Source organism: Tetrahymena thermophila (genome assembly GCF_000189635.1).
Source record: "Tetrahymena thermophila SB210 genomic scaffold scf_8254783, whole genome shotgun sequence".
NCBI classification, from domain to species: Eukaryota; Ciliophora; class Oligohymenophorea; order Hymenostomatida; family Tetrahymenidae; genus Tetrahymena; species Tetrahymena thermophila.
The window spans coordinates 91648-109204 of record NW_002476539.1 but is presented as its reverse complement, the minus strand read 5'-3'; the positions used below and the strand labels follow the sequence as shown (position 1 = coordinate 109204).

At 21.1% G+C, this 17557-nt stretch overlaps 4 protein-coding genes across 4 annotated transcripts; 2 read left to right on the top strand and 2 right to left on the bottom strand. All coding sequences in view use genetic code 6, as the record gives it.

The window, feature by feature from the left end:
* Window positions 1-6347: 6347 nt before the first annotated feature.
* Window positions 6348-7445, top strand: TTHERM_00846940 (transmembrane protein, putative; the record flags this gene model as incomplete). Its single annotated transcript, XM_001009285.3, has 1 exon — window positions 6348-7445. The coding sequence occupies one exon, from the start codon at window positions 6348-6350 to the stop codon at window positions 7443-7445; it is 1098 nt and encodes a 365-aa protein (XP_001009285.1).
* A 5050-nt stretch (window positions 7446-12495) lies between these two features.
* TTHERM_00846930 (DHHC zinc finger protein, putative) lies at window positions 12496-12991 on the bottom strand (the record flags this gene model as incomplete). Its single annotated transcript, XM_001009284.2, has 2 exons — window positions 12496-12630; window positions 12854-12991. 2 exons carry the CDS (start codon window positions 12989-12991, stop codon window positions 12496-12498), a joined length of 273 nt encoding a protein of 90 aa, XP_001009284.2.
* A 192-nt stretch (window positions 12992-13183) lies between these two features.
* Window positions 13184-13336, bottom strand: TTHERM_000846929 (hypothetical protein; the record flags this gene model as incomplete). The annotated part of the gene is made up of 1 exon (XM_012795956.1): window positions 13184-13336. The coding sequence occupies one exon, from the start codon at window positions 13334-13336 to the stop codon at window positions 13184-13186; it is 153 nt and encodes a 50-aa protein (XP_012651410.1).
* A 2675-nt stretch (window positions 13337-16011) lies between these two features.
* TTHERM_00846910 (2OG-Fe(II) oxygenase family oxidoreductase, putative) lies at window positions 16012-17022 on the top strand (the record flags this gene model as incomplete). Its single annotated transcript, XM_001009282.2, has 3 exons — window positions 16012-16348; window positions 16404-16682; window positions 16742-17022. 3 exons carry the CDS (start codon window positions 16012-16014, stop codon window positions 17020-17022), a joined length of 897 nt encoding a protein of 298 aa, XP_001009282.2.
* Window positions 17023-17557: the final 535 nt, after the last annotated feature.

Genomic DNA, 17557 nt, shown 5'->3' with positions numbered 1-17557 from the left:
TTTGTGTAAAACCCTTATTAAAAGTTATTGTAAGATTGACAAAAATACTTTCAAATATTTTATATTCGTTTTTAATATTCAGATATTTGGATTAATTTTTAATTTTGATTGTAACTAAATTTATTTTTAGGAATCAAAAAATTACATACTTAAAAAATATTACAGGTTCCAAGTGTAATCAGATACAAGTGAACCATGTGACGTTGTATTTGAGAAATCCAATCATTTCTCTATTTTTTATTGTTAGTAGTGAATAAAAAACATGGAATTCAAGAATAAAGGTATTTATATGTCCCATTTTAACTATTTTCTTGAAATTATCATTCATAGTTAAACAGTAAGTATTTTTTAAAGAAATAATCTGTGCAAAAAAACATAATGAATAGATATAATTTTACTCAATAAAATAAGAAAATTTACATTTTACTCTTTTGATTTAAAAGTGTTTGTACATACCCCCAAGATCCAAAAAAAAAAAAAATATAATATAATAAATTATCAATTGATTTCCATACAAAATTAATTTGTTTATAGAATTCCATCCAAAAATAAATCTTTTAATTATTAATTTATTTTTTTTTGAGACATTAACAAAAATATAAGTTTTCAGAAATTATAAGTATATTATCTTGAAAACTTAATCTCATAATCTAATATCAAATTTGTGGGTTTTCTCAAAAACTGTAAAGCTCAATAAGTAGTTCTAACTAATAGATAGGTAAAAGAATATTTAGTTAAATTTTTTACTTTTTAACTTAATATATAATAATGTTTACTTCCTCAATTTATGATTTTTTAGTGCTGAAATACATAAATAAAATCTATCATTCTATTACGATGTTTTCTAGTAATCAAAACAATACAGAATCTAAAACCTCAAATACTTACTTTTTTTTCTCTTGTAACCAAAAAAAATAAAAAAAGGGGTAAACTAAACTCTATTATGAATACCGAAATTGATGATGTTTGCTCACCACATTTCCATTAATGTTCTAGGTCTAAATTTCCAGAAGTTATATATTAAATAGTTTTAATGAATGTGTCTTTTTAAATTATTGCAACATTAAGTGGAAAATTTTTGACAAAAATTTTTGCAGAAAAGAGACATCCTATCACACAAACTTTAAGAAAATGGACTAAATTTCTCGAAGTTTAATCTTCATGTTGCACACATTCATAATAGAGTAAATAAAATCTAATAAAGAAGGCATTTTATTGTGATTTTTTCTATATCCTTGGCATATTTTATTTTTTAAAATTTTCATTATTTGCTTACTTTTAATGGTAAATACCAATTTTTTACTTTGAAAAGAAATCAGTATTTTTTTAAAAAAATACACTGAAAAAATGATATTATTGTTCAACTTTCGAAGTTAAATTGGCTTTTTTGTTCAAATTATCATCAATATTTTACAATCAGAAAAAATTTTATAATGAAAAGCAGAAAACATTTGAAACAATTTCAATTAATAAATAAATAAATAAAAACTAAAAAAGTTTTAGATTCCACAAATATTTTTGAATAGAAATTATAACCTATGTAATACAAAAGAAGGAATAGAGTAATTTAAAACGCCTTAATTTTCTATTTTATTACATTTGAAATAGTAAATAATAAAAGTTTTCTATTTATTTTTATAAGATTAATAAATTGTTGTTATGAATAATTCAATAAAAGAAAAAGAATAATAATCAATTGAATTTATAAACAAAAATATTCGATAGCTTGTTTTGAAGTTTACAAAATATTTATTAAAGCAACTAACTTGGATTTGCATTCAAGAATGTTGTAAAAAATTCCGTTTCTTAATTTATGATAATTATTATTTAGTTACTTCATTATTAAATTAATTTAATTTTTTTACATTTTCAAGTATGAAAAAAAAATCTAAAATTTCTTGAATGAAGAAATAAACAAACATTAAATCAATAATTTTCAAAGTATTCACAATAGTAAATATTTATAAAAGTTATCAAAAATTCAGACATTAACAAAAATATAAATTCAACAAAACAAATAAATAGAAAAGAATTTTTAGACATAAAATTATGAAATAATAAAAAATTATTAAAACTATAACAAACAGTGATAGTAAAAAGAAAAGAGTGATTTAAATTAGTTTGATTGCTGTATTAAAAAATCCACTAAATTAGAAAATTAATTCACTCACTATTTAAATTTAGTAAGCAGAACTATAATTTTATTCAAATTAAAAAATATAAATTCTGATCAAAATTGATAAATATAAATATAATAAAAAAAATATTGCTATTACCTAGGCTAATACATTTTTTAAATTAGTGGAGAATATGCAATAAATTATTTCATTAAACTAGTGATAAAAAACAAACTAAATTTATCAAACTATTAAAAGTATCTTTTTGAATTCTAGTACTTTAAATTACGAATAAATAATTTTTCAAATACTTAAATCAAGTATTAATTTTTAATTACGCATATATTTTATTAACTATTAGCAAATATTTTGTCAATTTATTTTCAAATGGTGGAGTTAATTCACTGCATTTTCTATTTATGCAGTTATTGAAATATTTAAATTTTATTTTAAAAATTTTAAAAATAATTTCTGATTTGTAAGAGTACTATTAATTCAATCTAATCAGGCATATTTAATTAAATCCAATTTAATGCAAATATTTGCTTATTAAACTAAAATAAATAAATATCTTTTTCCTCAAAATATTTATCTCCTCAAAAACTCATATAAAGTTAGTATAGAAACACTTTTACATTTTTAAGAGATCATCTTTATCTATTCTTTTGCTTTAATTGTAAATAAATTTACTAATTTGTAACAAAATGTTATAGATTCTTTCAGCCTAACTCCACTGGAATGTTTTTAAGGTGGTCAAAATTTAAATTTTGGAATACAGATTTAGTTTTTATCAGTAAAAAAATTTTTGATTGATTTGGAAGGAGATTACTTTTTTATTGATCTTAATAAGGATGAATAGAAGATCACAAATTATTTTTCAATAAAAGCAATAGACAAAGTGAACAAATTTGAAAAGAAATTAATATTAACAATAAAACAAAAAATTTGAAGTTATCCCAGAAATATTTTGTGAAATTGTTTAATTTTAGAATTAGATTTTGTTTTAGAATTATCGCTAAAATATTATCTATGTGTTTTTTATGATTTATTTGTATTTATGAATAAAATAATACTGACTGGGAGAGTATATAATTAAGTCGATTAATAGAAAGAATGATAACTAGATTGATTGATTTATTGATTAATCGATTGACTTTTTGATTAATTGATAGATTGATTGATTAATTGATTAATAAAAAAATTAATTTCTATTTGAATTCTTCTAGTTATGGGTTTTGTAAAAAATTGTAATGAAATTAAAAGCTATACAGCCTATTCTTACAAAAATTCATGGATTGAATCAGAACCACAAAATGTAGATTGAATCCAAATTCACCGGATCTCAGTTTGATTGAAATAATTTATCAGTTATACCTAGAAACCATTCTGATTTTAGCTTATAATAATTATTGAATTTTTAATGACAAATAGAATTTTACCATTCTTTTCATTTTTTTTTATTTAGTGTGTAAGCTGGCATAGGCATTTTTAAGGCTCCAATTATGAAGTTTTTATTTGAATATTTAGAGTTTTATTTGGTATTTTGAACATAAATTTATTTAAATTTAATAAAACATCGCTAAATTAAATAAAAATTAACGCTTTTGAAATACTAACAATTGTCAATAATAAATCTTTTAGTTTAACTTTTAGGAATGTAAATTGGCTTATACTTTACTTTTGGGATGTATTAATCACCATGTAATAATTAATTAACAAAATATTTATTCAATCGTTAATTAAAAATATCCATCCTTCCCTCCCTCCCTACCTCCCAAAAAGTCTTCATAAAATAAAAATGAATTATTTTTATAAAATTTTTTATTTTAAGAGAAGAATCTTTGCCTATTTCCTTATATTATAATTTAATTTTGATAATCATATTAGTTAGAACCAAATATCACTTGATATTTTTAAAATGTATTTATCTATCAATCTAAATCCATTCTTCATTTTCATTTCTTAAAAAGCTTATTCTTCCAAATTTAGAATAATTTCTCGAAAAAGGAAGCATACATGCATGAAAATAGCAATAAATTTTAATAGAAACTGATTGTAAAAAATTGCTTCGCCTAATTTTAATTTATAGATATATAGATAGCATATTTTAGTAACTTAGCTATTACAAATAAGTGTAATTCCATGTATGTTATGATAAAACAAATGGATTATGATCCTTAGAATTTTTATTTTATTTTAAACTTGATAAACTTACAAAAATTAAAGATATTTATAGTAGCGTAAGAAGTATTTATAATATTATTGAATATATTTTAATTTTATTACACTCAAATTAAGAAATCAATTATAAAGAAAATAGAATAAATGATAAACCATAATTTTCATTTTATATAAATGTAATAAATATTTTTCAAAATTAAAAACAAATATTTAAGCCTTATCTATCCATAATCGAAATCTTTTAATTTTGTTGTTTACAGCTTTTCTTGTAATATTTGAACAAGTGCCAATTAAAAAGAATTTATTTTTTTAGTAAAATTTAATTCTTTTGTTCAAGGATATGTCTTATTGGATAATATTGATATATTTATTTATTTGTTAATTTAGAGGGATTTTACTTAAAATTTGTTTGTATGTATTAATTATGAGTTTGTTTTTTTAAGGAAATTATTTGTATAATATTTATTGATGTAATTTCAAGGATTTATTAAATATTTTTTTGCATACCTAGTAGTATAGATAGATACGCATTCAATGTTAAATTACAAAGATAGTTTATTTTTTTTATTAGCAAAAGAAGAGATTGATTGGCTGAACAAATCAAAAAAATTATGAATGAATGAACCTTATTCGCATTTAATAATAATTAGTAAAATTTTATTTACTTACTTTTTAATTAATTTTTGAGATTTAGAATGATTGGATTGTTTTTTTTTTTTCCAAAAAGAAAGATAATAAAACAAAAATAATTAAGTAATCTTTGTGATCTAAGATTAAAATCAAATTGAGGAGTTCTGATATCAAATATTATATATATATAAATAAATAAAAACACATATATGTTGTTAGCACATTAATTAATCTTTCCAATATCAAAATGATATCTTTTACAATATAATATACGTTGAAACATTACGAGATATCGAATTAATTGATGCATAGACATAAAATATAATAAAATATAAATAAGATACAGTCACCTTTGACGTATTATTTATCTTAAGCCCAAATTTTAATTCATTATAAAAGTGTTATTTGGAAAAATTAGAACGCTTACATTTACGCTCAAGCATAAAAATCCCTTTTTGTAAATCAAAGTTATATGCAAATTTAATTTTAAAGGATTTTTGGTGGTATCGATCATAGTTTTTAAATTTAAAGGAGTAAGCATATTCCTTAAATAATAATTAGGATCTTCCTAATTATTATGTATTTTTTACTACGACGAATTTATTCATTTTAGCTCTAAAAAGGCTTACATAATACGTAATTTTCATGGTAGAATGTTTCTATTAAAAGTTTATAGAATGACTAACAACCATAAATCAAATAACAAGTAATGTTTAATTTCATGTAAGATTTTTGCATGGGATTAGAATGATTGAAAAACTAGCAGATGATAACTTAAATAATTCTTATAAATTAAAAAGTTGATCAATTAAATTATGATTTACCCACTATCATTATTATGTATTTACAAATGTTGATTGTTGATTATTACAATAAAATAAAAAAATTTGTGATTATAATTGCAAGCACATAAACAAAGGTTATTAAATAACTCAACTAGTTCATTCTTCTTTTGAAAAAATTTTTTTTGGCTAAAAAAATTCTAGGAAGTAAAAGAGGAAACTTAAAATTTTTGTGCAAAACAGATATTTTCAGTTAAACTACATTCTTTAATTGTAGTAAACGCATTTGCTAAAAAATTTTACTCAAACTACCAAAGTTACTGCCTAAACTGATTTAATGTTTTCTGATTAATTTTTAATTAATAGTTTTTAATAATAATCAGATATCAACAAAAACCTAGCCAGGTAGCTCAGATTTTATTCACTACTTAGAGATTGATTATATATTTTCAAATTTTTCTTTACCTTCCAAAGAAAATAATCATCACTGACTAACAAGTAAATAAACCCTCTTAAAACTTTAATAAGTAAACATTAATAACTTTAATAAAACAAAAAAAAAAAATTATTCAAAATTTAATTAAAAATATCCTTGGAACAACAAAAAAAAAAGATCTAGTACAACGTTTAAACTTCTATGAAGCAGACTCAAGCATGTACAATTAGTTCTATACCTTCGAACGATTCTGCTTAAGTTAAATACTTTACTATTGGCAACATGCTTTTTGAGGTAGATGCCAATAATAGTAATTAAAGCTCACCAGTTCTTCGTCCTTAAAATTCAAATTCCTTCTATTGCGGTTCTCCTAGCTCTTCACACTATGAAATGAGCAATCTTTCAGAGGAAGGGTATTACTAGGTCCTCATGAAGCTAAGATAAAAGTTATAACCAGTAACTTGCATTCAATTTAACAACAAATGCAATCAACTCGAGGCTACTATTTTATAAGAAAAATCAGCTATCTAATTCAATTAATATGAGCAACAAGAGCTCTTTTATGAGTTCTAAGCAAAAAAACCTCAATTTAGCTAAACACTTGAACGATATTTTACTTTAAGAAACTAGGCTTCAAGTTTCAACTATCTAGATTAAAGTAGTAGTGATTCATGTATGAGTAGTATTAATCCTACCTAATAAAAATTGTAATAAGATACTAAAGAAAATATCTTTTACTAGTTCTGCAATCAAGAAATCACTAAATTAAATGATTTGAACGGTTAGCAACAATTCTTCTCCTACACAGTCGTACAATGTTTGGAAGATGAATTAACTCCTTACATCTATAAAATGGGATTCAGCGAATCTTTTATTTCAATCCTTGGTTCTAGTCGAAATAATTTCTAATAAATGCTAATGCGCTCTGGATCTTATCTTCCCTTCCACTAGGAAGTTCGCCTACGTTACAATATGTCTATAATAGAATCTCTCCTAATCTGCCATGATAAAATTCATGAAAATAAAAATTTTCACTGCTACACAGAAAATTGCCAACTCGAAACATTCGAAAGGCTCTTTTTCAACTGTGTAATCAACAAATATGTGATCCCATGTGTGTACGGAGGAGCTTTACTTGGATTCATAGTACTAGACTTATATACTATCCCAAATTAAGTAATCAAAGGTCTACTTTCGAGGAGAAAGCAGGCGAATTGTCAATTAGTTCCCATATTCCCTGAAGAATATATACAAAAAACAGAGGTATTTTTGCAAAAAATAAAAAGATACTCCTCATGAATGATAAAATGAATTACAATAAATAAACAAACACCTAAAAAAAAAATAAATAATTTATTTTCGGGAAATCTCCTCTCTCCTTTGCTTTAAGAATTTAAAGAATTAAAAAAAGAAAAGAAAATTGTATAAATTACAATGTAAATTAATATATTACTAACTTTAATTAATAACTTCTTATAAACCTAATTACTCCTCTTAATATCTTTATCTGGGAAGTCAGCCAACAAAAAATTGATAAAAAATACACTTGCTTCCAATAGATTTCTAACTAAATTAATTAAATTAACCAGAATCAGTTATGCATTCGCACTCTCAAACTTAGTAAGAAAAAATAGTAATCCATAGTAAACATTTTAAAAATTTACTTAGATCGCAAATCAATCAATCAATAAATTAAATAAATAAATTGATCTAAAATCTTTTGCACTAACCAACCAAGCTTTCAGCTTAGCAATCAAAACAAACAAACAAATAAACCTATAAATATCAAAATATTTTGTTCCCTTTAAACGATAAATAATTCCTATAAAAAACTCTTGAATCGAAATGATTTTTACTTCTGCATAAACTCAAAGAATTTTAATTTTACACTATCACTAATATAGAATTTTACAAAATATATATAATAATTTCTGTATAAACACAATATCATTCATTTTTAATAAGATTACTGTAATTAAAAAAAGTAGTTTAAAAACTTAAATCAATTTTTAGTATTCGTTTATAAATAAATAAATAAATTAATTCCCTATTCTTTGTTGTAAACTCCTTTAAAAAAACCTATGTCTTACTGATTTTAAAAATTGTAATCAGATTTCCTTTTATAATTCCTTCTTACTTCCCGCTTTTCTGTTTTATATTTAACACAAATTAATTTAATTAATTTTCCTTCAAATCAATACAAATAAACAACCAAACAAATATTAGCAGTCCTTATAATAACAATTACTACTTTTTCAAGATTAATTCTTGCTATATTAGCCAACCAAAACGTTTGTTTCTTAATTTATCTTACTCATTTCATATCAACGTTATCCTGTAAGCCAAAATTATTTACTTCACATTTCCCCGACAAACAAACATATTAAAATGCCAATTGATAAATGATCTATGAATTGTTACAACTTAATAGTAGAAATTCAAATTTAATTATCATTTGTTTGTTTAGAAATTTCGAATTTTAAATGAATTGCATCATTAAGAAAATGAGCCAATTTTTTTTTTAATAATCTACACTTCAGACGTATCATTTATTAAATGATTCATTCATTCGTATTAAATTTATTTACTTCTTTTTTCTTTCTTTTTTCGTTTCTTAGCAATCTTTTTCTTATCTTCCCTATTTACCTATATGTGTAAACTCCATACTTTCAATAAAAGAAGTATATCAGATAAGTTATTACATAATTTCTAGATTTAATAAGGTTTCTGCTCAGCTTAATAAATTCTGATTCAACCGCTTAGATTTAAAAGTAGTATTATTTTATTAAATTTTCAATTAATAATGAGCTTTTAATGCTTCAGAATAATACATATGGACTAGTAGAATAGTATTTTCAAAAGTCATAGTAATTCCTATTCTAGATTACACTCAAAATAAAGGGTTTTCAAATCTTTATTAAGAGTCTACGTACTTTTTTTCTCTTTTAAGCATAAGATATACAAGTAAGATACAAAATGTAATTACCAATAAATATTGTTAATTAAGCAAACTCTAAAAATATTACTTCATTAACAATATACTAATTAACTAGTAACGCTCATTTATAGATATATTTTTTTCTAACAAAATATTATTTTCTATCATAAATTTTATTAAAAGTCAACAAAAATTGTTATTTTTATACATAAATTTACATAAAAGTAACTAAAATATATTTAATTGCATTAAAATCTATTTTCACATTAACTTTTTTTGTCTTGATTATTTTTTTTAATATTATCATTTTTAGTAAATTAATCAATGCTTAAAACCTACAAAGTGATATTTATTTTAAAAATCACTACTTGTGTTTGCTATATTTTTATTTTAAGCAAAAATTTAGCTTACATTCAAAACAATTAAAAAATATAAAAATAAATGATTTACTATTTAAGTATTCATCAAAGTATAAGAGAAAGTTTTGAGCTTCTTTCATATTAATTATTCTAAAAAGAAAAAAATAAATTTTTATTAAAAATGTAAAAATGTGAATTAGCTTTTAGAATAAAAATTAAATTTTGTCAATAAATAATAAACAAATTTATAACAAAGAAATTTTAGTAATTGATAGTTGAGTGAATAAGAAAATTTGAGATGAAAGATTTATTGATTATATTTGCTAAATATCAACATTACAATTTACATTAATAAAATAAATATGATTAATTATTACAGCCAGCGGGAGAAAATCTAATTAAAATTGATAAATTTATAAATTCAAATTAATTTAAACACTTATCTTGCTTACAGATAGTTTAATTGTATTATTTAATCGCTTCCACTAATTATTTTTATTATTCATCAAAATAGGTATTGGATCTATTAACTTTTAAATTTTAATTGTCTATGTAACTAATTTTTTTATCAATTTATTTACCATCAAACAAGCTACAAATCAACAATTTTACATTTAATATGCCTTATTAGTTATTAGCCTTTAAATTATTAGGCTATCGTTCTAATTCATTTTCAAAAAGTAAAAATTTTTCTATCAAATATTTCTCTTGATTTTATTTTTTGATTATTGTTAATTATTGTAAATCGGCAAAAAAATTAACTTCTTGATTAAATTTGGATCTGAAAGACAGCCATAGCTCTTGTTACAAATTTTAATTTTAAACATTAAAAAAATGGTAAAAGTTACATTTTGTAAACAAGTCTTTTGCCAATGTAAAATAATTCATATTATTTACTCTCTTTTTATTATCATTCTTGATTATTAGCTTTTCTTTAAAAAGAAAATTTATTAAATTACAAAAAAAAAACATTACAAATTTTTTAATATAAATTCAAATCAAATTCTAAAATTTTCTTGTTTGCTATTTTAAAATTTTTAATTATTTATTATCAAACAAAATATAATGTAGTACTAAAACTTTAAAAAAATTTTTAAATTTAAGCACATTTTAAATACTAATATTCGAAAGAAAAACTCAAACCAAAACCAAGCTTAGATTATTAAATATAACAACAATAAATAAATAAATTAACTGCTTCAATTGCTTGACTTAGTTTTCAATTTAAATTTTTTAAAATTAGATTTTATTGATGTGTTGATCAAATTTACATTTTTAATTGGAATTGTGTGGTTATATTACTAATAAGATAAAAATCTGAATTCAATTCTTACCATAATAATTTGGATTAATAGCAGCAGTTGAATTTCTTTGAATTAAAACCAATACATTTAACAACTTTTCTAACAGTATTTTTACATGTAACAAATTTTTAAAATAGGATATTTTTATTTAAATATTAAAAAATAGTTAGCCTATTATTTCTAAAGATTTCTTTTATGACTAAATAGAAAACTTTTATTATTTATTTATATACTGGAAGTTATGAATCTTTGATAAATTTTTAACTTTAATCATGAAAAGCAAAAGCATATATTAAAAACAGTTTACACTATAACATATTCAAGCAATTATTTAGAATACTGTAACAAGTTAATAAAAATATATTAATTGCTAAATCTTATAAATAGTTTTTGTGAAAATATGAATTAAAATATTTACGATTTGTGTTAGTAAGTATAAAAATTGGTATAATTCAAATATTAAAATGTATTTTGCAATAATAAATTACATTAAGTAATTCTTCCTTTGTTACTATGACGGATGGATGATTTTTCTTTTAATTAATCGAAAACTAATAGCAAATTTGAATAATGTAAGTACTTAGCTTATAATAAAATTTGAATATTTATTGTAATCTATCTATTACATTTAATAAGCCTGTAGCTGCATTATTTAATAAATTTAAATAAGCATGATGTCATCTCGAATCAGTTTGGAGATTTTATTTCAAACATTCAAATAAAAAGGATATTAAAAAATAAATTATAAATAAAGAAGTATCTAAATCAAAAAAATTACAAAAAAAAATATCTTTAAAAGACTATAAAGTTATAATAGCTTGTAATTAAGAGAAAATCAGCTTTTTATAGCTAGTGGATTTTGAAAAGATTCAAGTAATTTTTTGAATTTAGAAAATATTTATTTATTTATTAAAAATTAAAATGAATGTTTGTTTTTAATTTGAGAATATGACCTTTTATTTTAGTGAAAATTGTTAATAAAGGTTTACAATTGTTATTATTAAATTTCACAACCTATTTTATTTTCAATTACTTAATTACACTTTTTAAAGCATATAATGCGTAATAAGGTATTTTCATTATTATAAAGATTAAATCATTCTAAATATTGGTTAATGTAAATCATCATTAATTCTAACCTAATTAATTTATCGTAATAATCTATAAAAATTAATTAATCTGGGAATTATTTAGAGCCAGCTTGTAAAGAGTCTTGATCTAGATTGAGAGGTTATAAAGTAATTAAAATTTTATTCTTTTGAGTTAAGATTATTTTATTTTTTTTAGTTAAATAAAATAAATTTATTAAAATAAATATTACTAACTTAAAGTTTTTGGAAGAAATAATATTTATTTTCCTTCTTCATAGTTTCTTATATAAATATTTAAATTAAATTATTCATAATTTTATAAATGGTTATATTAGTCATAATAATTTTAAAATCAAATACAAACTCTTAACATAAAAAATAGAAATCTTTTAAGATATTTAACATTTTAATTAAAAAATATAAGTTAGTTAAGTTATATGGTAAAGTGTGATATATTAAATTACAGCAAAATTTAACAAGTTTTTAAAAATAGATAAAAGTTGAATTATTCAGATAATGTTCATCACAATGTGATTTAAAACACTTTCTTCATTTAATTTATTCTATTTTTTACTGGCTATGTCATAGTTTTGCTTTCATTTTCATATTATCAGTCTATATATATTATTTATTTTATTATTTATTAGTTTTAGTTTATCATTATGAAGCTTTTTTTCCATAAGTTTGTGCTAATTCATTGATCTATTATACACTAATATGTCCTTCAGCACTATGGTCAACAAAGCTGTATAAAATTTTTCCTGTAATATCGAAAACATAAGCACCTCCCAACTAATTTAATAAAGAATATTTGTTAGAATAATAATTCATTTATTTTATAAAGTTTAATAATTTTGCCTTATTAACTTTTTATTCAAAAAATATTAAAATTTTCAATAGATTTTCATCTAAATACTTAAGTTAATTATCAAAAAATTTTATGCATTTTAAAGGAGCTATTGAAATTTTTTATTAAGCTAAAAAATGAATATTTTTTTTAAAAATTGTTATTTACTTGATAAACATCACCTTAGTTTCCTCTTGAAATGGCCTTCCATAAAGACCAAGACATTCCTCCGACTAATGATGAAGAAGTTTCTTAAGATTTCTTGCCATCACCTTTCAATTCTGAAAATCCGTTTGCTCTAATCATGCCTAACTTGTTGTAAGTAAAACGATCAGGATCAACAAAGAGACGATTGATTGGGAAGTTAGTGTCTTTGCTAAATAAATTGATTCCGTTCTTCTTGCCGCATCCAACTACATTGAAGTTTATGTCTAATTTCTTAAATTCCTCAAAGTTGATTTGCTAGCCAAGTACTTTAACGAAATCTTTGCAGACGTATCAATTGAAGTGACGAATAAAAACTACTATGGATCTTTAAGCTTCGTAAAGAGTCCTGAATTTAACTCCATTATCACCAGACCCTTATATCAGGTAGTCTGCCAACTCAGTATCTACTTATGTTGGTACGTTGGTTTCCTTTTTAGTGTCCATTTAACTTTAATTATTAAAATTCTTATTGAATTATTAAAATTAATAAACTAATTTGTTTGTGAATATCCTATTTATACAAAACTTCTATTAAGAGTGTAAAAATTGCTTAAGGATCATTTGCGTATTATTTTGGTACAAGCTATTGTTTTTGCAACTCTAAATTTATAATTAAATTTTGTTTATAGTATATTTACTTAATAAGAAATTATATAGAAGTATTTTATTTCCATTCGTCATCTACGCAATACATTATAAATTGGAGCTCAATGAGTAAGATAATTTAAGCATTCCAAGACTTTGTTCTATCATTTTTCCAAATTTCTTCTATTCGTTAATATTTTGTATTAAATAACTATTCAACTACCTATCCTTCCATTTTTTAGTTGATTTTTACATTTACAGTGACTCAGCTTTTTACAATCTGAAATAAACTTATCCTAATAACATTAAATTTATGTCAAAGCAAAGTAGAAGTTTCTCAATTTATTAAAAGACCTTCCAGAATTATCTATTTTACTTAAATATTTCTGAATCTTGTTATGCATATAAAATTTTATTGACATCAACTTCTTGTGAGATTTAATTTAAAACAATTAAATTTATAATTTATCTAATCAAAATCACATAAATAAGTTTAAATAAATGGTCAAATGCCCTAAAGACTATTAAAATTTGATGAATCATTAACTATATTTTGTTTTTTAAGTGTTTTTGATATTTTGTATGTAATTTATTTTAATTAGTTATAAACCCTTTTTAAAAATTTTATGACCACAAATTTAATAATCTTAGTAATTGTTAAACAATAACTTCTCACTTACTCAGCTATTCAATTTTTAAAATACCGACCGTGGAAGTAAAATTTGATATTATATTTTTCTATAAAATATTAATAAAATCTTTGAATCATTATTAAGACTTTCTAGAATCTGAATTAATTATTTGATATCGTCAATATTTTTTTCATTTATATTCACATTATAAAAAAAATAATATAATGAAGCATTTTGAATTGGTATGGAAAGTGAAAAATATTTACTTTAAAGTTGTTTGACTATTTCAGAAGTTAACCAATTTATTTTTTTAAAATTTATTAAAGAACATGAAAATATTTTTTTTTCTATATTTTAAAAAATATAATTTTATTTTATATATCATTTGCTATTTTCCAAATTAATTATTCACATAAATTTGATTCTATTTTTAAAAATCAATTTAAATTATATCATTTTTAAAAGTTGTTTAATTTAAAGTTAAAAAATTTATCACATAAAGGTATTTTTAGTAGTTTTGATTGAAATAATAATGAATTTATTTTTTTCAATTTATTAGATTTTTATAAATTTTATTTTTTTATCAAAAACATACATAAAACAACTACTAAATTTTGTTGAATTATAAAATATATATTCAACTAAAATTTTATAAATGAAACGACAAACATTAAAGATATGATAAATAAATATTATTTGATTTATTAAAAAAATTACATCTATTTGATAAAAATTAAAAAAAATATGGCATATACTTTTTATAAACCTTAAAAATTAAATTTAAAAATTTAGATTATTTAAATTAAATTTGTAAAAACACATTTTTTTAAATTATAAGCTTCTTTTAGTTTTCAAAGAAAACACTGGTCTCTTAAAATAATGTTTTTTGACAAATAAAATTAAATTTATAAAATTTAGTTGCTTCTTTATAGTTTTTAAATTAATTTTTATACTTGAAAAATTAAAATTATTTGTTAAATTAATAAATTTATTTCACCAAGAAATTTTTAGAGTATTAATTATTAAGCTTTATTTTTATACAAATCATCTATTTTTAATTTAACTCATACTTTTTTTTAACTTTTATTTTTAATTTATAATTATTAGGAAATATTATAAATATACTAAGAAATATTTATGAGAGTATTAAGAAATATTTATGAAATCATTAAATAATATTGAAGAAAAAATAAGAAATTTTGTATTAACAGAAGCTTAAAATAGAATGTATCTGGTAAATACATTGATTAACTCATATTTTTAATGAAAATTATAGCTTTAATTATAATTAATGATTTATTTTAATTTTTTTTCTTTTTGTTTTGTAAAATTTTAACTTAAATTAATAATTAAAATACTATAAAATATGAATGTTTAGTTTTTCAAGTAAGCCAAACATTATCAAAACGACTTATGCAAAACTAAAAAATTTTTTGCAGTTCACAAATATCAAATTTATTTTGAGAATTACCTCTATATTTCATTCTTAAAACCATAATCTATTTTTTAATTTAATTAATATATTATAATATTTTATTAGCTAAAAAGATGATAGAAGTATTTTTTTTCATTATCTTGCTCATTAAAATTAAATAATTATTTATTTTATACTTACAAATTTATAAATATGTACAGTTTGTTATCTTTGATCAGAGTTTATCAATAAAATAACTTTTTGATGTAGAATAAGGATTTGTCTATTTTTTTGGTAGAATAAATAATGAGCGACAATATTTCAAATAGTAGAAAATTCAATAATATAAGTATCAGAAAACATTAGACTTTCTCCTACAACTTTTATCTTCGTAATTTATATCTACAAAAATTAAATGTATTGAATATTAAAAAATTATAAAAAAAGCAAAAGATATTATCCAATCAATTTATTATAGAATAAATAAAATGTATAGCAAAAGCGTAGTTTAGACTGCATAAAAAAAATCCATTATAGACATATTTAAATCTGAGGATAAAGATTTAAGTAAGAAAAAGTAATTAGAACAAGTAGTCTAAGGAGAAATTTGGGTAGTAAAAAAGTTTTTATCTACTAAATAATGTTAAGAAGTAATTAAATTCTCAGAAAGCTAAGGTTTTTAAGATGCTTTGGTTAATGTTGGATATGGTTTAGGAGTTCTTGATAAAGATTTTAGAGACTGCAATCGCGTTATGATTGACGATGTTGAAACTGCCTAGTATTTGGCAGAAAAACTAAGACCATATGTTCCATTATGTTAAGAAGGTAACTTTTTATTAGATTTTACGAATATATATTTCAACAATTATTAATATTAAAGGAGCATTATACCATGGAATGAATGAGAGATTCAGGATACTAAAGTATAGCAAAGATCAAAAGTTTGCTATGCATTAAGATGGATGTTGGAGTCCTTCGAAATCTATCTTTTCTATTTTGACAATTTAATTTTATTTGAATACAGTGGATAATGGAGGATTTACTCGCTTTGAATGGGAAGGATGGGAATCTAATGAGTATAAATGTAAATCAGAGGAGGGAAAAATAGTTATATTTAGATAGCAAGGATGGTGGCATGAAGGATCTCATGTTTTAAAAGGTAGTTAGTTTATGAAAATTATTCATTTTATTAAGCATTTAATAATAAATATATAATAGGACTAAAATATACAGTGAGAAACGATTTAATGTTCAAATTATATACTTAGAAAGAGTGGGAACAATAAAAATAACTTCATGATCTAACTTGCGGTGTTTGCTCTAAAAAAGTTAAAGCTGAGGTGTTACAGTGTGGACATTTATTCTTATTTTGTGGTTGCCATGCATTCTATAATGGAGATATTCATACAAACCCTGAAGAAAAAAAACGTCTAAGAAGTTGCTGCTAATGTGTCAAAAAAATATAATCTCCAAGCAAAGAACTTTATGAAATACTCTGATTGAATTATTATAATTACTGTTAAAATTTATGAAAAAATATTTTAATTAAACTATTAAAAAATTATTAATTATTAGTAATCATTTAAATAAAAATGTTTATCTGTTAAACTTATCAAAAGGATTAAAAAAACTTATTTATTCTTTTCAAGTTACAAATTTTATATAACTCATTACTAATTAATTTGATGTTTTTTTGAATATAGAATACCTTATTTTTAACATCAATAAATATAGATAGAGTACATCAATCCATCTTTTATTAATGTAGATTTATTAGTTTTTTTTATTTATATATGATTGATTATTTATAAGAAATAAATATCTTATCCATACTTAACTTTTAAAATAATTACTTATTCTAACAAAAAAAATATTTTTTTAAAATGATTCCAAATATTGTTAAATAAATAAATTAAAAATTATATAATTTTATGAACTAATTATTAATGTATAAAAATTGTTAACTTATTTTTTTAATTAATACCATAGGTACTCTTTTACACTAAGAATTAATTACCCCTGATTTTATTCTTA